This window comes from Microcaecilia unicolor, chromosome 2, assembly GCF_901765095.1.
Source record: "Microcaecilia unicolor chromosome 2, aMicUni1.1, whole genome shotgun sequence".
Lineage (NCBI taxonomy): Eukaryota > Metazoa > Chordata > Amphibia > Gymnophiona > Siphonopidae > Microcaecilia > Microcaecilia unicolor.
This window is the reverse complement of record NC_044032.1, coordinates 659,565,011-659,586,926: the sequence shown is the minus strand read 5'-3', so window position 1 is coordinate 659,586,926 and position 21,916 is coordinate 659,565,011. Positions and strand designations below refer to the sequence as shown.

At 42.9% G+C, this 21,916-nt stretch overlaps 1 protein-coding gene across 1 annotated transcript in view; it reads right to left on the bottom strand.

Annotated features, from left to right (window-relative positions):
• Positions 1-21,916, bottom strand: part of PRSS12 (serine protease 12) — an 80,970-nt gene that overhangs the window by 17,375 nt on the left and 41,679 nt on the right. Inside the window, exon 7 of the mRNA XM_030192722.1 lies at positions 4,688-4,893. Within this exon, the coding sequence (XP_030048582.1) occupies positions 4,688-4,893 (206 nt within the window). The remainder of the gene's footprint in view (positions 1-4,687; positions 4,894-21,916) is intronic.

Genomic DNA, 21,916 nt, shown 5'->3' with positions numbered 1-21,916 from the left:
TTAAGAACTGCCATGATTTTTGTTCCTGCCTTTTCTGTGGGTAGAATTTTAATTGCAAATAATGTGATCACATTTGAAAATACACTACTTGTGTATTATTTTCTGATCCTGTCCAAAACCTCCAATAAATGTGATGAAAAGTGCACACACTGAGGGAGATCAATTTTCAGACGGTCCATTTACTCCTGTAAATCACTAGTAACCTCTATGGATTTAATTATTGTCCTCCTGGTGCTACTCCTGTCCTGACTTTGACATGTTATTCCTGAACAGACCATGGACACTTCCTCTGCTCACTATTCTTTCCTCCTTTCCCTCGGATTCAAATTGTCCCCTCCAAATTATTTCCTCTGCTCCATCTTCTTCCCTCATTATATGGAAATTCTATAAACTGCGCTCAGACAAGATCGGCACTAAGCGCTAGTCTCTTCAGAGTAGAGAGCTGCACGGCTTCCGTCCCCGCGGGAATCCCGCGGAACCCGCGGGATTCCCGCAGGGACGGAGGCAGTTCCTGTGGGGTTCCCGCGGGGATGGAAGCAGTTCTGCGGGGTTCCCGCGGGGACGGAGGCAGTTTCTGCGGGGTTCCCGCGGGGATGGAACCAGTTCTGTGGGCTTCCCGTGGAAGTGTAAGCTGCACCTGCACCAGCCTCTCATCTACCGAATACCAATTTATTTGAGTGCTGTCTCCTCCTCCTCCTCCTCTTCTTCCTTGCTTTAACAGCATAAATGTGGAAAGTCTTCCATTAAGGAGGTGGTAGAGTCACAAATGATGACGGAATTCAAAAAGGCGTGCTAACCTTAAATGGCTGCATGTGTGTGGATATGTCAAGTGACACTTAGATGGCGACTCTGGCTGTGATGAACTAGAGCTGATACCTGGTAGACTTGTATGGTCTGTGTCTCATACATGGCAATCTGGTGTAGGATGGGCTAGAAAGGGCTTAGACAGCAACTTCAGTGGCTGGAACATGAGGACAGTGCTGGACAGACTTTTATGGTCTGTGTCCCACAAATGAGAACATGAATAGGCTGGAGTGGGCTTCGATGGCAACTTCAGCAGTTGGAACATAAGGATGGGGCCAGATAGACTTCTGTGGTCTTTGTTCCAGAAACACGAAAGAAAGACCATAATCAAGTATATAATATCACACTCGTGTTACTATTGGGCAGAGTGGATGGACCGTTCATGTCTATTTGCTGTCACTTACTATGTTACTATTAATCCTCTTTGCTCCCAGGCTGGTGCACAGACCTCAGCTCTGACACAGGCACGAGGATCAGATGTCACCTGACCTACTGGCGCGTGCATGTGGCGACCTCTCAGCACACACTGCCAGTGAATCAGAGACAAATCTTACATGTGTGCACCAGAGTGTTCCAAGTTGCAACTTCTGTTCCTTCCTTGCCTACAGTGCTGTGGCTCAAATCCAGAGAGAGACTGAGGGAGCTGACTGGAACTTTCTTTTATGTACTATTAAATTCTTACGGGGATGGGTGGGGATGGGTTAAATTCTTGCGGGGACGGGTGGGGACGGGTTGGGATGGTTTAAATTTTTGCGGGGATGGGTGGGGATGGGTAAGATTCCAGTGGGGATGGGTGGGAACGGGTAAGATTCCAGCAGGGACGGGCGGGGATGGGTAAGATTTCTGTCCCCGTGCAACTCTCTACTTCAGAGTGCGGCCGGTAGCACCTATCCCACTGGTAATCAAACTGATGGAAAGCATGGTAACCAAACAACTTACCGACTACTTAAACAACTTCACAATACTACACAAATCACAATCTGGATTTCACTCTAACCACAGCACCGAAACAGCACTAATTACCCTCCTACCCAAATTCAAACAAGAAATTGCAGCAGGCAAAAGCTTACTTCTCCTACAATTCGACATGTCAAGCACGTTCGAAATGGTTAACCATAAAATACTACTAAACATCCTAGATTACTTCGGAATTGGTGGACGAGTACTCAGCTGGATCAAGGGCTTCCTAACCACCAGAACTTATCAAGTTAAATCAAATTCGAATATATCATCACCATGGAATACAGACTGCGGTGTACCCCAAGGATCACCACTGTCACAGATCCTATTCAACCTAATGATGACCCCCCCCCCTAGCCACATCCCTATACAACCAAGGACTTAACCCCTACATATACGCAGATGATGTCATGATATACATCCCCTTCAAACAGGACCCAACAGAAATCACCAACGAAATCAAACTCAGCCTGCAAATCATGAACTCTTTCCGAACACTCTACCAAAACCCTCATCCACACCCTTGTCACCTCTCGTTTAGACTACTGCAATCTGCTTCTTGCTGGCCTCCCACTTAGTCACCTCTCCCCTCTCCAGTCGGTTCAAAACTCTGCTGCCCGTCTTGTCTTCCGCCAGGGTCGCTTCACTCATACTACCCCTTTCCTCAAGACCCTTCACTGGCTCCCTATCCATTTTCGCATCCTGTTCAAACTTCTTCTACTAACCTATAAATGTACTCACTCTGCTGCTCCCCAGTATCTCTCCACACTCGTCCTTCCCTACACCCCTTCCCGTGCACTCCGCTCCATGGATAAATCCTTCTTATCTGTTCCCTTCTCCACTACTGCCAACTCCAGACTTCGCGCCTTCTGTCTCGCTGCACCCTACGCCTGGAATAAACTTCCTGAGCCTCTACGTCTTGCCCCATCCTTGGCCACCTTTAAATCTAGACTGAAAGCCCACCTCTTTAACATTGCTTTTGACTCATAACCACTTGTAACCACTCACCTCCACCTACCCTCCTCTCTTCCTTCCCATTCACATTAATTTGATTTGATTTGCTTACTTTATTTATTTTTTGTCTATTAGATTGTAAGCTCTTTGAGCAGGGACTGTCTTTCTTCTATGTTTGTGCAGCGCTGCGTACGCCTTGTAGCGCTATAGAAATGCTAAATAGTAGTAGTAGTAGTAGTCTTGTAATCAGAGGTGATATTGTGATGTCATAATGCCTCAGGCCACCAATAAGAGCCAACCTCATCAGTGATGTCACAATGGCTTGATTGTCCTATACTTGGCTCACTTTTATTACATAGCTCTTTGAGCAGGGACTGTCTTTCTTCTATGTTTGTGCAGCGCTGCGTACGCCTTGTAGCGCTATAGAAATGCTAAATAGTAGTAGTAACTCATGGGCAGATGCATTCCAACTAAAACTAAACGCAGAGAAACCACACTGTCTCATCCTCGCATCCCAATACAACACGAACAAACCCAACAACATTAACACCCCAGACTACACCGTCTCTGTTTCTGACAGCCTAAAAATTCTCGGAGTTACCATCGACCGAAATGTCACGCTTGAAACCCAATCGAAAACTACGACAAGGAAAATGTTCCAATCAATGTGGAAACTCAAACGAACAAAACCTTTCTTCCTGAGGGCAACTTGGTACAATCAAGCCAGATTGATTTTTGGAAAAACGAAATACGAAAGCGCCAAACCTCTACGCGAAAAACTACATTGCTCCCGATAAAAGAATGTATTGCCTTTAAAAACTTTTTTAAATTACATTTGTACCCCGCACTTTCCCACTCATAGCAGGTTCAATGCGGCTTACATATTATATACAGGTACTTATTTGTGTCTGGGGCAATGGAGGGTTAAGTGACTTGCTCAGAGTCACAAGGAGCTGCCTGTGCCTGCAGTGGGAATTGAACCCAGTTCCCCAGGACCAAAGTCCACCACTCTAACCACTAGGCCACTGTTATTTTTCTGTAGTCTAGTTCATAAAATTATCTACGGTGAGACCCTGGGATACATGACAGACCTCAATGACTTTCCAGCCAGAAACACTGCAAGATCAACACGCACATACCTAAACCTCCATCACCCAAGCTGCAAAGGACTTAAATATAAATCAACCTATGCATCTAGCTTCTCCTTCATAAGCAAGCAACTATGGAAAGCACTACCAAAAGCCTTTAAAACAACGCACGACCTATCAAACTTTCGGAAATCACTAAAAACTAACTTATTCAAAAAGGCATACCCTAATGACCCAACTTAAATGCCTCGATCCTGCAACACAACGAAACTAATACTCGATCTGGACACAACTCAACCCTTCCTCCTTATTCCCTAATGTGTCTGTCATACACGAACCTTCTACAATGTCACTCTGTATCTGTTATACCGGAATTGGCGATCACCATCACGGTTACTATGTAAGCCACATTGAGCCTGCAAATAGGTGGGAAAATGTGGGATACAAATGCATTAAATAAATAAATAAATTATTGGCGCTAATTGGATTTAATTAAAATTTACAAACATAACTTTTATGTGCGGTTCCAAAAAAGAAGGTGCAGCCATGGATGGATCAGGGGTGTTCCTTTATAGAATAAAGGACATTTACACTAAGGTTTCGTTGGTGTAAATGGTTGCGCCTAAATAAAGTCATGGCTCCTGGCGCTAAGCGCTATTTAATAACAGCGCCTAACCTTCAGTGCCATTTAAAGAGTAGCGCTGATTTATAGAATTTGGCAGTCACATGCGCGACTGTACACTTACCTGCTAAGTGCTAGTATTCGGTAAATTTAAGTGCCAAAGGTGCTTACCCTTAGGTGTCAAGTTATGGAATGAGGGGATAATGACTCTCAGTGCAGTCCCCGTCACCCGTGCACATCCCAGTATTCCACCACTTACCTTTATAGTCTCTCCCTGTTGTCTTCTTGCTCAGATAGTCGCAGATCACCCCGGCATCCTCACTGTGGCGGCAGTTATGTTGCCCTATATCCTGCTTGATGCAGTCGGCCAGTGATCTCTCATTTCCCATACACTTCACGTTGTCCACGTGGATTGGCCCTTTTCCTTCCCCAAAATAGGCCATAGACCGGGCTTTGGCAGGGCCCCTGGGAATTAACATGCATAATTCAAAGTAAGACACTGATCTTTATTCTCCAAAGTAAAGGCAAGAACTGTGCATTAGAGATGAAACAAGCACTAGTACGATCATTAAGGAAGTCTGACAGGGAGTTTAGAATGGGCACCCCTTTCGGTGTCTACCATTAGGCACATTCAGAAATGAATTTGTACATTTAGTGTTTAAAATAGGTCCGTGACAGCCAAAGGGACGGCTGCTAATTTCCAAGACACAGGAAGGAGATCTCAATACAAGCACCTGTAATGATAGAAAGACTACCAAGCCCATCACTACTGGTAACTCCTCCTCTGCCTGCACCTCTAAGGCGCTTGATTAAATAAAGCCTTTGCTGAAGCAAGTCACTCTGCACAGGAAACTTTCACCCAAGTTCTGATCACAATTTGCTCAGTGAGAGGCAGCAAATATACAGCATGCCGTGTGAGAAATGTCAGCTAGTCCATTTCCTCAGAGAGCTGGAAAGAGAGGCTTCAGGTGAAGGTGGCCAAACTGTGGAGCTTCTGGAAGCATGAAGGTTTTATTGAGATTATACACAGAAACCTCAATGTCTATCATGACTAGGCAGTTGAAGACTACAACTACTACTTATCATTTCTATAGTGCTACTAGACATACACAGTGCTGAACACTAAATATGTAAGAGTCAGTCCCTGCTCGACACAGCTTACAATCTAATCAAGACAGACAAACAGGATAAATAAGGGATAAGGGAATTAGTTAAGGTGGGAATTATAAAACACGGGGTGGAGGGGTAGCAATCTTGGTTCGGGATACAATCAAACTGCAGAGAATATCCATCCCCCAGCTACATGAATCTGAAACTCTCTTAATACAACTTGAAGAGGAGAAACCAATCTGGCTGCTCATGGTTTACAGAGCACCTCGTAACAACACATTATCTGTGGAAGAACTCCTAGACCTGATTACTCAAGTGAACCTGAATTACCCTAGGCTGGTGATCATGGGAGACTTCAATCTACACATCAAAACCCCAGATACCACCACAGCTGCCTTTCTAGACACGATGACAGCACTAGGATTTACACAGGTGATCAATTCTCCAACCCACAAAAAGGGTCACATACTAGATTTGATATTCTACAAAGAGGTGGATATCCCAGAATTCTGGGATAACAGTATTGAAATAACACCCCTATGATGGTCAGACCATTTTCTAATTAAATTCTCCATAAGTGGCCACCTAAAACAAATGGCACCTCCCAGAATTTGGAAGGAGATCAGAGACAAAAAAAAGCTGACCGCTGAGAATTTCCTAAAGGCCTTGGACTGTCCACATGCAGATGAAAAGACAACAGTGTCAGAACAAGTTGACATCTGAAATACACACTTAGCCAAGTCCTTAGAGGAAACAGCACCACTAAAAAAGGTCTTATGCCCCACTCACAAACGCTCACCTTGGTTTTCTCCAGAACTTCGGATCCTTAAACGTAAAGGACGAAAACTGGAAAGGAGATGGCGCAAATCTCGTCTAGATGAAGACAGACTAAACTGTAGGAAGCACATGGCAAAGTACCGCCAAGCATTACCAGCAACCAAAAAACAGTATTTCTCGCAATGCATTGCACAGGCTGCCAATTCAACCAAGCAGCTGTTCAGTATAGTAAACAGCCTACTGCAACCCCCACAACAGAACCAGCCTGCCCAGTTTAAACTGAATTGCAATGATTTTGCTGCATACTTTGCAAACAAAATGAAAAGTTTCCACCAGGATTCACTGGCAGTCTCACTCAGTACCCAACCAGTCAACCAGGGGTACACAAACTCGCCCCCTCCTGACAAAGACGGATGGGACACTTTTAACCCAATGGCAGATGAGAGCCCTGACAAAATCTTAAGAGACCTTCGACCAACTACCTGCTCCCTCGATCCCTGCCCATCAAAAATAGTGCAGCAGGCAAGTATGGGCCTCATAGAAGGCGCCACAAAAATTGTGAACACCTCTCTTTCTAATGGGCAACTACTAACAGCATTAAAAAGGGCAGTGGTCCACCCTCTGCTAAAGAAAAACAACCTTGATCAGGACAAACTTGAAAATTACAGGCCAGCATCCAACATCCCGTTTCTAGGGAAACTCATAGAACAAACAGTCTGTGTTCAACTTAATGAATGGCTAGAAAAGAGTAACTGGCTAGATCCATGTCAATCTGGATTCAGACCTGGTTATGGAACAGAAACAGTCCTCGTATCCCTGCTAGATGATCTTCACAGAAACTGAGACAAGGGATTTGCCTCAGTACTGCTAGATTTCTCAGCAGCTTTTGAAACCATAGATCATGATATCATGCTAGCACGACTGACAGAAACATGTATCAATGGAACAGTACTTGCTTGGTTCAGATCCTACCTATCAGACAGGCAACAATCCATAATGTTTGGCAGCAACTCATCACCACCATGGACACTTACCTGCAGGGTACCACAAGGATCGATACTGTCACCTATTCTGTTCAATATCTACCTCAAGCCACTAGATGAGCTGATTCGGTCAATGGACACTCAGTTCTACATCTATGTGGATGATGTGCAGCTACTCATACCCATTGAACCTGACTTACCTACAACCTTGAATAAACTGATCACTTGTCTAACATCAATTCAAGAATGGGCTAAACACAACAAACTTTGCCTGAACCCAAGTAAAACCAAGCTTCTCTGGGTCCCTAACACAAGTGAATACATACCTGACATCAAAATCCCTTTTGGGAAGTATGAACTCCCCCTCAAATCACAAGTCAGAAACCTTGGAATACAGTTAGATTCAACACTTACTACGATTCCCCAAATCCAAGCAACCTTCAAGAGCTGCTTCTACTATTTGCGACAGCTACGCTGCCTCTCTCCTTACATCGAGAAGGTAAATCTTATCCCAGTTATACATGCCATGGTAACATCAAGACTGGATTACTGCAATGCACTATACAATGATCTGACTACAAAGGGCCTGCACCAGCTCCAGTTGATTCAGAATGCAGCAGCAAGACTCATAGAAGGTTGCAAGCGACGTGACCACATCACACCATTTTTGCAAAAACTTCATTGGCTACCAGTACAATACAGGGCTAAATTTAAAACTCTATGTCTGATCTTCAACGCCCTGAAAGGAAATGGCCCTGAGTACCTGAAAAACAGGATGATCCTCCACACACCGCCAAGGACACTAAGGTCCTCCCAAGGACTTTCACTAACCACACCCTCCCCGAAAGACATTACACGATGTTTTTGAATATTTTTACTGCTGTAATTGTCTATTGCTCATGCTTCATCTATTCTTACTGTACACCGCCTTGAGTGAATTCCTTCAAAAAGGCGGTAAATAAATCCTAATAAATAAATAAAAGGTACAGAACAAGTGAATAGGAGTTGAGTTAAAAGCAGCCTCAAAAAGGTGGGCTTTTAGCCTAGATTTCAATACAGCCAGAGAAGGAGCTTGGCGTACTGACTCAGGAAGAGAATGAAAGAATAAGTAGAGACTCCTGAGAAAATGAGAAAGTCATGGGATAGGAGGCAATGTCCTTCTGTGGATTAGGACAGAAAACAGAGGGTAGGGTTAAAAGGTCATTTTTCTCATTGGAGGAGAGGGAATAGTGGAGAGCTGCAGAGATCTTTACTGGGACTGGTGCTATTTAACATATTTATAAATGATATGGAAATCGTAACAACGAGTGAGGTAATTAAATCTGCAGATGACATATAACTATTCAAGGTTGTTAAAACAAAGCAGAATGTGAAAAATTGCAGGAAGACATTAGGACATTGGAAATTTAATGTGGACAAATACAAAGTAATGAACATTAGAAAGAATAATCCAAAACATACTCTCTGTAGCCTGATTTTATAGCTCGGCATGTTCCTTCTCTCATTGTTCATTACATTACATATTGACATTTATACCCTGCGTATACCATTTCTTGTTCATTGTGACTCGCTAAGGGCCCTGTTTACTAAGATGCTCTAGCGTTTTTAAGCGCAGACCCCAAATTACCATGTGCTAAACGCCAGAGACACCCATGCATGCCCCGTTTAATGATTACACTCACACAGGGTACAGAATAATATGTGGAGGAGTGGCCTAGTGGTTAGGGTGGTGGACTTTGGTCCTGAGGAACTGAGTTTGATTCCCACTTCAGGCACAGGCAGCTCCTTGTGACTCTGGGCAAGTCACTTAACCCTCCATTGCCCCATGTAAGCCGCATTGAGCCTGCCATGAGTGGGAAAGCGCGGGGTACAAATGTAACAACAAAAAAAAAAAATATGTGCATAACTTAATAGACAAATCAGCTGCTAATTGACACTAACAACCAATTACTGGTCAGAATTGGTGCTAATTGGAATTAATTTGCATTTAACTACACTTAGTTGGTATTCTGTAACCAATACGCATATATTGTATAGTACGTACTGCGAGGTGGGGGTGTGGACATGGGAGGGGGAATGGGCAGGTCAGGGGTGTGACCAGAGCTTCCACGCTATGCTTAGAGAATCCTGACAGTTCTTCACACAACTGTAACATTTAGTCATTTTGGCGTTGTGTAAGCGGATGCGCTTAAATGTTTGTGTGTAACTGCAGACTTAACGCTAGCAATTATGCACTTAATTGCCAATACAGAAGTCACGTTTGCCGTGCAGCATCCTGGCGCCTAATGTTTAGCGAACTGTAGAGAATTACCCCCAGGATGTACCAATGCAGGCACTGAAGCAAACCCATGACTGGCTGACAGTCCCTGATCTCATAAGCAGAAGAGAACCAGCTGTCAATTCAACTGTGCAGAAGTTAATACGACAAATAAATCAAAAGTTCCCAGCAAGACTCGGCACTGCTGTAATTCCCTGGCCCTGCAAGCCAGCCTGGGAAAAAAGCTCCTTACAAGTAGCAGAATGAAAGACCAAGTAACATAAATCATGATAGTACACTGCACATGCCAATGAGGAGTATAAATAACCCTTTAATGACTGTTCTGCTGGAATCATTTTCGGACCCTAACTTCTAATAAAAAGCTCTCTGCTTCCTGTTTTGTAATATTGCTTTTGCAGGAATGTGCTTATAGTTGAAGCCTCTCCAGCTACTCAAAGGTCTGTAAAGCCGCAGTGCTATAAAAGGATTTCCTCTGGGCACAAAGCAGGGCAAATAAACCTTATAAATCAGGTGCCTGATGCTATAATGGCTGAAGAACTGAGAAAGATTCTTACTCTGAAAGAGAAATGGGTTCCAGCAGTCTGTCTGTTCATTCTGCAAGAAGCAGGAACAGTACCGTTTGATGGTACTTCGCCAGTCTCCACAAGGAGCGTCATGCATCATGTCAGGACTGATTCTGCTGGAGTTAGCCAAAAGTAGTGTCGTAAGAATGCAGCCTCCTTCTTTCTACAGCCCCCAAGGAAAAGGAGCAAATTAGGTAGACATGGCGAATGGCTGACGTTTTTTTTTAACCTTGCAAGTTCTTGGTATTTTTATTTATTTTATTTATTTATTGCATTTGTATCCCATATTATCCCACGTTTTTGCAGGCTCAATGTGGCTTACAATTCATCATGGATACTGGAAATAGAAGTGAATATACATTTAGTTTACAGAGGGTTTTGTGTTACATGGTAGTGAAATACATGATGGTGTTAAAGCAAAAGACATTATAAGACAGTTCTGGAAGTTTTAAAGATTATGCAGTTACACATGTTGATCTTTGTGATATATCTTGTCGAAGAGATACGTTTTCAATAGTTTGCGGAAATTGGTCAATTCATAGACCGTTTTCAGGTTACGTGGCAGCGCGTTCCAGAGCTGCGTGCTCGTATAGGAAAAGGTAGATGCATGCATTGATTTGTATTTCAGACCTTTACATTTGGGAGGATGAAGATTAAGGGGTGTGCGAGAAGATTTTTTTGCGTTCCTGGGTGGTAGTTCTATTAGGTCTGACATGTAGGCTGGGGCATTACCATGGATGATTTTATGGACTAAAGTGCAAAGTCTGAACGTGATGCGTTCTTTTAGTGGGAGCCAGTGTAGTTTTTCTCGTAGGAGTTTTGCGCTTTCGTATTTTGGTGTGCCGAATATTAGCCTGGCTGCCGTATTCTGAGCTGTCTGGAGTTTTTTGAGTATTTGCTCTTTACAACCAGCGTACAGTGAGTTACAGTAGTCCAGATGACTGAGTACCAGTGATTGTACCAGATTGCGGAAGACAATCCTTGGAAAAAATGGTCTAACTCTTTTTAGCTTCCACATTGAATGAAACATCTTTTTGGTTGTTATTTGCATGGTTCTCAAGTGTTAGGTGTCGATCAATGGTGACTCCGAGGATTTTTAGGGTGTCCGAAACTGGTAGATTTAGTTTAGGTGTGTTGATGGTGGTAAATTTATTCTTGTTGTATTGCGAGGTGAGTACCAGGCACTGGGTTTTCTCAGCATTGAGTTTCAGCTGAAATGCATCTGCCCAGGAATTCATGATATGTAGGCTTTGCTTGATTTCGTTGGAGATTTCCCTTAGATCTTGTTTGAATGGGATGAAGATCGTTACATCATCAAAGTATATAATTGGGTTTAGGTTCTGATTCGATAGTAGTTTGGCCAAGGGTGTCATCATTAGGTTGAATATAGTCGGTGAGAGGGGGGATCCCTGTGGAACTCCGCATTCAGGTATCCATGACGCTGATGTGGTTGAGTTTGATGTCACTTGTTATGAGCCCCAGCTGCAATGTTCTCCATAAGCACGCCTCACTGTCGTCGAGTCGAGCATATAAGCAACTAGTGTGGTGTGCTGGTCTTTCTGCTACATCCATCATCCTTCTTACAATCACTCGCTAATGATGTACTGGCTTTGTTAGGTATTACAAATTAAGAAAGGCCAAATTCCCTATATTAAATATAATAAATAGAAATAAAACAAAAGAAAAGAGAGGAAAATTTGGACTAACAATACATTTTTATTTCCTTTATTTTATTTCTTTCTATTATCTTTAAAGTGGACCAACACGGCAACCTCACTACTCTGTCCTTTATTAAAGATGTAACCTCTCTCCCATTCTTCAACTCTTTCAGGATTTATTTTTTTTTTATTTGTTGCATTTGTATCCCACATTTTCCCACCTATTTGCAGACTCAATGTGGCTTACAATACATCATGAATAGTGAGAATACATGAGAAAGTATACCTTTAGTAATAGCATATAATTTTTGGTAACATGATAGTGATAGAACATGGAAATATTTTAACAAGCAGACGTCTTAGGAGATATTTAAGAAATATATAAGAGTTATAAAGAAAATGTACATTTAGTAATAAAAGAGGATCTTGGGTAACATGATAATGAAGAAACATGTTAATACAGAAATTCATATTTGTTGATCTTTGTTGTATGCCTTGTTGAAGAGAGGGGTCTTCAGTAGACTTCGGAAGTTGGTTTGTTCATAAGTCATTTTTAGGTTTCGCGGCAATGCATTCCAGAATTGTGTGCTCAGGTAGGAAAAGGTTGACACATGCGTTAGTTTGTATTTAAGACCTTTACAACCTGGGAAGTGAAGATTGAGGAACGTACGGGATGATTTTTTGGCATTTCTGGGTGGTAAATCTATCAGGTCTGACATGTAGGCTGGTGCGTCTCCGTGAATAATTTTGTGAACTAGGGTGCAAATTTTGAACGTGATACGTTCTTTGAGTGGGAGCCAGTGCAGTTTTTCTCATAGAGGTTTGGCGATTTCGTATTTTGTTTTGCCGAATATGAGTCTAGCTGCGGTGTTCTGAGCTGTCTGAAATTTTTTGATTATTTGCTCTTTGCAGCCAGCGTAGAGTGCATTGCAGTAATCTAGATGACTGAGTACCATTGATTGTACCAGATTGTGGAAGACGGTTCTTGGGAAGAAAGGTCTTACTCTTTTTAGTTTCCACATTGAATGGAACATCTTCTTGGTTGTGTTTTTCGCGTGACTCTCAAGTGTTAGGTGTCGATCGATGGTAACTCCAAGAAGTTTTAGGGTATCCGAAATTGGAAGATTCAGTTTTGGTGTGTCAATGGTGGTGAATTTATTCGTGTTTTATTGCGAGGTGAGGATCCAATTAAAAAAAGTATGAGGCCTTTATTCAAAGTGATTTAAGGCCACTTAAATCACCTGTCGCCGCCCAACCGCGGATACTCAGCGGCACTAAATTGGGGAGTGTTGCTGAATATCGCCTCTGACTGGCCCCCAAAAAAGAAGAATGGTCAGGGGCAGGCTAAGAGGAGGCACTGGGCAGCAGCCAGGACTTATGCAGCCGGCAATATTCAGCCAAGGCCTGCAAAAGCCGACTGAAATTCACCCGCTTATCTTCATGCAGGCCCCAGATGAATATCGGGCCGTGGCCCCATGTTAAAAAAAAAAAGTTTATTTTTTTCCCTCCCATGGCGATGCAGCCCCCGACAACATCACCCCCCCTCCCCCGGGCAGTTCCGCTTTGTACTGGCCTCACCCCGAATCACTCCACTCTACCCACCCTTGCAAGTGGTCACAGCAGCTGTTTTCAGGAAGTCCCCATCGCTCCTGCTCTCAATGCCCCACTGGACCACCAGGGAGGTCAGGTAGGCCCAGGGGGAGGGTCCTATCCTGACTGGGAGGTGGGGGTGGGATGGGGCTTTTGTTGGTGAGGGGGAGTGGGCAGGGCAGAGCAGAGCTACCCGGGGGGGGGGGGGTGGTAAGGAGCGGAGCGGAGCTGCCTGGGGAGTGGGGCGATATTTTCGTGGGGCTGCACTTTCTTAAGCGGACTCAGCTGAATATTGACCGGGCTCGCATAAGCTCCAGCAACCTGCCCGCCCAAAATTATGCCCCGAAATTCAGTTCCAGTGCCCGGACATGTCCTTCTTGTTTGCCTTGGACATTTCTTCCTAATATTGGGCCCGCCCTGGTCCCACCCATAGAACACGCCTCCAACACGCCCCCTTGCTATTTGGATGAACTGCAGTGTAAGACTTCCAAATTCTGCCTTTCAAGTGATTTGGACGTTTTTGGCAGATGGAATTTTTTTTAGCCATTTTGAGATGTCCATCTGCTTTGAAAATGAGTGTCTTAATGTCTTATTTTTCTATTTAACAAGTCTTCCCTCTGTTTCCTTTCCTTAAAATGACCAATTATACTACTGTCAACCAAACTCTTTTGGTATGAAACTTCTTAGTTAGTATTTATCATTATTTTGGATAAAGCCCAAGTAGATAAGCAACGTTTGACAAAGGCTTCAATAAAACTTCTTTTCACACGTTGGTTAACTAAGGCTGTAATACTTCCGCTGCTTCAGTATTAAACAGATTGTATATGAAATTAGACACATATCAACAGCTATTCCATATACTCAATGCTTTCTTGGGTTAAGACTTTTGCTATGGAAAAATTAATTTTGTCCTCAGAAAGTTTCCACTGTCTGTCACAAATTTCTTCTAAGAGAGAATATCTAACATTCATTTTCTCAGTCAGCATAATCATTTTTTCACACAGTAAATCAGTGCTAAGGAAACTCCCTCCTTTAAACCCTTGCTTTCCTTCCAGACCACAAGTTATCTCACAGCCACGGTCTCTAACAATAATCTTCCACAGTCTATTTTAGACCCTCTTCCCTTTCCCTTCCTACCCTGTTCCTTTTTCTCTATCTAATGTAATTGTAATTGATTCCTGTACATTGGAAGCCACTTTGAGTCTGCTTAATGTGGAAAAAAGTGGGGTATATAAATACATCTACATTAGCCAAAAGCCTAGAGAACTCGAAGATCCAATCCTTTATATATGTAGATGACATTACTATTGGCAACGCAGGACATGGAATCTGATATGGTGATATGATACAGACGTTCAAATATTTGAAAGGTATTAATCCGAACCTTTTCCGGAGATGGGAAGGCGGTAGAACGAGAGGACATGAAATGAGATTGAAGGGGGGCAGACTCAAGAAAAATGTCAGGAAGTATTTTTTCACGGAGAGAGTAGTGGATGCTTGGAATGCCCTCTTGCGGGAGGTGGTGGAAATGAAAACGGTAAAGGAATTAAAAAATGCGTGGGATAAGCATAAAGGAATCCTGTGCCGAAGGAATGGATCCTCAGGAGCTTAGTCAAGATCGGGAGGCGGGGCTGGTGGTTGGGAGGCGGGGATAGGGCTGAGCAGACTTATACGGTCTGTGCCAGAGCTGGTGGTGGGCAGCGGGACTGGTGGTTGGGAGGCAGGGATAGTGCTGGACAGACTTATACGGTCTGTGCCACAGCCGGTGGTGGGAAGCGGGACTGGGGGTTGGGAGGCAGGGATAGTGCTGGACAGACTTGTACGGTCTGTGCCAGAGCTGGTGGTTGGGAGGCGGGGCTGGTGGTTGGGGGGCGGGGATAGTGCTGGGCAGACTTATACGGTCTGTGCCAGAGCCGGTGTTTGGGAGGCGGGGCTGGTGGTTGGGAGGTAGGGATAGTGCTGGGCAGACTTATATGGTCTGCACCAGAGCCGGTGGTTGGGAGGCGGGGCTGGTGGTTGGGAGGCGGGGGTAGTGCTGGGCAGACTTATATAGTCTGTGCCAGAGCCGGTGGTTGGGAGGCAGGGCTGGTGGTTGGGAGGCAGGGATAGTGCTGGGCACTTATATGGTCTGTGCCAGAGCTGGTGGTTGGGAGGCGGGGATAGTGCTGGGCAGACTTATACAGTCTGTGCCAGAGCTGGTGGTTGGGAGGCAGGGATAGTGCTGGGCAGACTTATACGGTCTGTGCCCTGAAGAGCACAGGTACAAATCAAAGTAGGGTATACACAAAAAGCAGCAAATATGAGTTATCTTGTTGGGCAGACTGGATGGACCGGGCAGGTCTTTTTCTGCCATCATCTACTATGTTACTATGTATGTTACTATGTCTTTGTGGTTGTTTAGATTTAGTCAATTCATGGGTTTCTGCTTATAAATTGAAGCTTAATAAAGAAGAAAAATCAAAGTTTTATGGGTAGGTCCACCGTTACCTCTGAGTGATATGATGCTGCAAGTTAATCATTTCTAATTCAGGTGGATACTCAACTATCTTTAGGAACTTAGTTAAGAGATTCATTTCTGTTATTAAAGACACTAAGAATATTTGGACATTTTTTTGACTTGTCTGTCTTTAAATTATTGGTTGCACAAAGTTGCTTAAGTCTAAATTACAGAAAGCAGCAGCCAGAGTTAACTTTCCCGCAGACAAATATGATCATATGACTCCTTTATTAAGCTGTTTGCATTGGTTACTACCGGAGGCAAGATTTCAATTTAAGGTATCAGCTTTGACCTATCAAGCTTTGAATGGATTGACTCCTACTTATTTAGGTGTTCATTTTGTTTTTCTAAATGATTTTATTTCTACATCTACTAGAAAACGTTTTTTTATTAAAGTTTCCCTGATTTTGCCATGTAAAGGCAAAGAGGATTTTTCAATCTACTTTTTCTTATAAGGCTGCACAGTTTTGGAATGTGGAGGAGTAGCCTAGTGGTTAGTGCAGCGGGGGATCCTGGGGTTTGATTCCCACTGCAGCTCCTTGTGACTCTGGGCAAGTCACATAACCCTCCATTGCCCCTGGTACAAATAAGTACCTGAATATATGTAAACCGCTTTGAATGGAGTGGAGAAGTGGCCTAGTGGTTAGGGTGGTGGACTTTGGTCCTGGGGAACTGAGGAACCGATTCCCACTTCAGGCACAGGCAGCTCCTTGTGACTCTGGGCAAGTCACTTAACCCTCCATTGCCCCATGTAAGCCGCATTGAGCCTGCCATGAGTGGCAAAGCGCAGGGTACAAATGTAACAAAAATAAAATAGATACTATTGGAGATTCTACATGGAATGTTGCTACTATTGGAGATTCTGTTGCTACTTTTGGAGATTCCACATGGAATGTTGCTACTATTGGAGATTCTACATGGAATGTTGCTTCTATTGGAGATTCTACATGGAATGTTGCTACTATTGGAGATTCTACATGGAATGTTGCTATTCCACTAGCAACATTCCATGTAGAAGGCTGCGCAGGCTTCTCTTTCTGTGAGTCTGACGTTCAGCACGTACGTGCAGGACGTCAGACTCACAGAAAGAGAAGCCTGCGCGGCCACATTGGTGATCTGCAAGGGCCGACTTCTACATGGAATGTTGCTAGTGGAATAGCAACATTCCATGTAGAATCTCAAACAGTAGCAACAGTGGAGGAGTGGCCTAGTGGTTAGGGTGATGGACTTTGGTCCTGGGGAACTGAGTTCGATTCCCACTTCAGGCACAGGCAGCTCCTTGTGACTCTGGGCAAGTCACTTAACCCTCCACTGCCCCATGTAAGCCGCATTGAGCCTGCCATGAGTGGGAAAGCGCAGGGTACAAATGTAATTAAATAAATAAATAAATAAATGTAGTTGCAAAAACCACAGAAAGGTGGTATATCAAGTGCCTTCCCCCCTCCTCCTTTTCTTTTAAGGTTTGTGGTTATCTTCAGTTTAGGAAAGCCCATAAGACATTTCTTTTAAAAAGAAATCTTATTAATCCATGGTAACAGAATTTTTTGGGGAAATTATTGTACAATTTGGTTTAAATATTACAATTCCTAATGACAAGAAGGAAGGAAGACAAAATTATCGGAATCAGGGTACAGAAATACAATTGATGTTGCAAGAATAACAACAAGGTTCTCCCACTTTGGCTCCCCCACTTTTACAGGCAAGAAGGCCGTGCCCTATATACAGTTCCTCAGCTTCAGCATCTTCTACACTTACCTTCCTGAAACGTTATTAAAGAGGCCTGTAATGTTCTGAGGACACATTTTTCAACTGTGCAGCTTACTTACATTTATTTTATTGTAACCAAAACTTTGTTATTCTAATTTCCACCGCTCCCTGTCTCTTGAGGCTCTGCTGAACACAAGTCTCTATATTCACCAACTAATGATTTACAGCTTCAGAATTTCAGCAGCAGAACAAGAAAAACAACCATCCTAGATTAAGAGTGATTTAGAGTAAGTACGTTTGTATGGAATTTTGGCAGGAATGAAATTTGTTTGTACTGCGTTTCAGAATTCTATTTCATGGTGTTTTTAAGATAATGATGTTGTGAAGTCTTTTCCTATGGTGATAGACACCAGCTAACAAAAGTTGATCAAACAAGATGTCACAGAGAAGAAGCAGCGGAGAAGTAAAAGAAAAGTGAAACTTAAAAGCTAGAGCCTCAAATTTAACGCAGACTGAAAGATATGAGGTTACAACTAGTTCTTTTGAAATAGTGGCTGATAGGAAATGGACGGATTTTCTGCCTATATTGAGCGGACATTATTTAAATCACTCTTCTATAAATATTCTAAATCACATTGTACGGTTGGACCTTTTTCCGCCTTCTTTGATGAATACACCTCCTTTTGAGTTTCTGCTTATGCTGTTTCATTGGATTCAGTATTTACTTATGTAAGGACTCTTTCCAGAAAGATTATGAAGGATTTGAAAGAGTCTAGTGGTTCCATTTTTAACTACAGACTAGTCGCATCAATACCTTTTTTTGATAAATTAATGGAGGGCTTAGTTTGTAATCAGCTTAATTCATACTTGACGCAACTTGATGTTTTCTCCACTTTACCCAATCAGGCTTTCGAACATGGCATAGAACAGAAACAGTTTTGTGTCTTTTATGATGCTGTTTGGCGCATACCATGTCAAAATGGTAAAGGTTTAATCTTACAGTTCGATCTATCGTCAGCTTTTGATCTGGTGGATTATAATATTTTGCCTTCTGAACTTAATCATATAGGTATTGATGGTAACATATTGAAGTGGTTTAGAGGATTTTTGGTTTCTAGGTCATATAAAGTAAAACATAATGGAAAGTTATCGGATAGTTAGAGAAATCCTTGTGGAGTCCCACAGGGATCTCCTTTGTCACCTACACTATTTAATATCTTCTTATATTCTATGGGTTTGGAACTACCTAGAGAGGGTTACATCACTTACAGTTATGCCAATGATATTACTGTTAATTCTGATTTATTCATAGATACATTCAATATCATCAGTTCTTCAAAGATGTTTAACACTGATTAGGTCCTTGATGTTACATTATCAACTCAAGTTAAACACCGATAAGACCAAAGCTTTACTTTTTGATAACAATCCTGACTCTTTAGTGGACCAGATAATGTCTGAATCTGAGGAGGCATTACAAGGCTGTGATATTAAAATCCCTGAGGGCACTCTATAAGAGGTTAGAAGACAACAGCTGTGTGTCTATGGAGAATGATGTGTTTTCTCTAGTCTAGTTTTAAGATCTGGATGGATTGGGGAAGGAAAATATGTCAAACAGGGGATGTGTGCCCCCCCACCCCACCCTCATTGGGGGAGTGAGATCCAAAGCTCCCCATTTAGTAAAATACAGGATTTGTACATAAGTAGATAAGTGTCGCCATACCGGACCAGATCGAAGGTCCATCAAGCCCAGCATCCTGTTTCCAACAGTGGCCAATCCAGGTCACAAGTACCTTGGAGAAACCCAAACAGTAGCAACACTCCGTGTAGAACCCCAAAGAGTAGCAAGATTCTAGAATTCTAAAGAATAACAAGATTCCATGCAGAATTTCAAAGTGTAGCAACATTCCATGTAGAACCCCAAAGAGTAGCAAGATTCCTTTCAGAATCCTAAGTACATAAGTACTGCCACTCTGGGACAGACCAAATGTCCATCAAGCCCAGCATCCTGTTTCCAACAGTGGCCAATCCAGGTCACAAGTACCTGGGAGAAACCCAAACAGTAGCAACATTCCATGTAGAACCCCAAAGAGTAGCAAGATTCTAGAACCCCAAAGAGTAGCAAGATTCTAGAATTCTAAAGAATAACAAGATTCCAAGCAGAATTTCAAAGTGTAGCAACATTCCATTTAGAACCCCAAAGAGTAGCAAGATTCCATTCAGAATCCTAAGTACATAAGTGTTGCCATACTGGGACAGACCAAAGGTCCATCAAACCCAGCATCCTGTTTCCAACAGTGGCCAATCCAGGTCACAAATACCTGGCAAGATCCCATTTGTCTCCATTTTCAGGAAGGAAGTATAATGGGACAATAGAAACACAGAGGTAACTACATTTTTTGAGCTAATGGAGGATGGGGTGTGAATTTAAGCTCAAGAGTTTGAGAAGACTAAATACAGAGTTCTAATCAGCTGACATACTTTATTAAGAAATACAAGGCAGGATTGCTCAGAGAGATGTGGCTGTTACAGATGGTATGTTTTAAGGATAAAAAGAGGGAAAAGGTAGTGTCAAGACTCTATCAAGCCCTGAATAAGCTAAACTTTAGAGAACCTCCTCCACTTACAAAGGCTTGGAAGGAATGGTTGAGTTCCCTGTTGGGAGAGGCAATGTGGAAATAGGTATATAAATATTGTTATATTGGTGCCACATGTAGACAAACTCAACATAAGCTGGTGAATAGGAAGGAGCTGTCACTCAATAAGCTATTCAAGATGTTGATCGTAAGAATTGTAACTCTCTCTACACTGGTCTACTTCAGCACGAACTGAGATGCCTACAACTTGTTCAGAACACAGCTATTAAGCTTATTACTGGGCATAAAAAACACGACAACGTCACTCCACTTCTCAAAGATGCCCATTGGCTACCTATTTCTTTTTGTATCCAGTACAAGCTACTCTTTTTGGTCTATAAGATACGGACTACGGAGGAATCATCATTTCTCTCTATAGTCCTTTTTCCCAATACACCCTCTCGGCCCTTACGCTCCTCTCAACAATACCTTCTAGTTGATCCCTCATTTGATGACATTTTTTCAATGCTTCTTCGTCACTCCATATTTTCTGTCCAGGGTCCTCAGCTCTGGAACTGTTTACCGCATAGTCTGAAAGCTCTCTCCAATTTATCTCAGTTTAAAAGTGATTTAAAAACCCACCTGTTTTTAAAGGCCTTTGGAGGTTAGCAGAGAGTGCTTGACACATTTGTCCCCCCGTGACCCTGATGTTTTCTCCATCTCTTTTCTATCCTATATTGTAGTTTTCCCCTTTTGTCTCTTGAGCCCCTATATCTCCTAATTAATCATATGTGATTATCTTTTCCTCCCCCAATAGTAGCAATATCCCATGCTACCAATCCCAGGGCAAGCAGTGGTTTCCTCATGTCCATCTCAATAACATATGGACTTTTCCTCCAGGAACTTGTCTAACCCTTTTTTAAACCCAGATACACTAGCCGTTGTTACCATATCCTCTAGCAACGAGTTCCAGAGCTTAACTATTCTCTGCATGAAAAAATATTTCCTCTTAGGTCCTGGAGGGATAGAAGGGACCTCAAAAGTGTGGAATAATAAGACAATCTTGGATTGGAATTTGAGGCCAGTGTCTCTATCCCATTCAGTACCTGGTTAAGCTTGTTGGAGGTTCGGCCAGACTGACGGGATCAGGCTGAACATGACCTACTGCATGATTAGTGATTGCCCGATGTTGGAAAGAGGTGAAAGAGCCCTCAAGGGAAGAGTGGATGAGAGCTGGAGGAGGAGGAGGAGAAGAAGGAGGGTTGTTGTGCTCATCAATATTTTGCGGGGAAATTTAGATAGATTGGAATAGATCTGGCTTGTTTGAAATCTGTAGAAGGAGGGATGACGAGAGAGATTTCTGATCTGAAGAAGGGTTAGCTATTCAAAGAATGTATTAAGTTAGTCCAATAAAAAAGGTATCATATTTTATTTTCTGTGGGCTCCTTTTACTAAGGTGCACTAATGGATTTAGTGCGTGCTAATGATTAACATGCTCTAAATACCATGCTGCCCATTACATTCCTATGGACTTCTTACAATTTAGCATAGCACGCGCTAAATCTATTAGCTCATCTTAGTAAAAGCAGCGCTATGTTTTGTCTTATTTCCAGTTATTACCTTCATTTTTTTTTTATTTGTACCCTGCGCTTTCCCACTCATGGCAGGCTCAATGCGGCTTACATGGGGCAATGGAGGGTTAAGTGACTTGCCCAGAGTCACAAGGAGCTGCCTGTGCCTGAAGTGGGA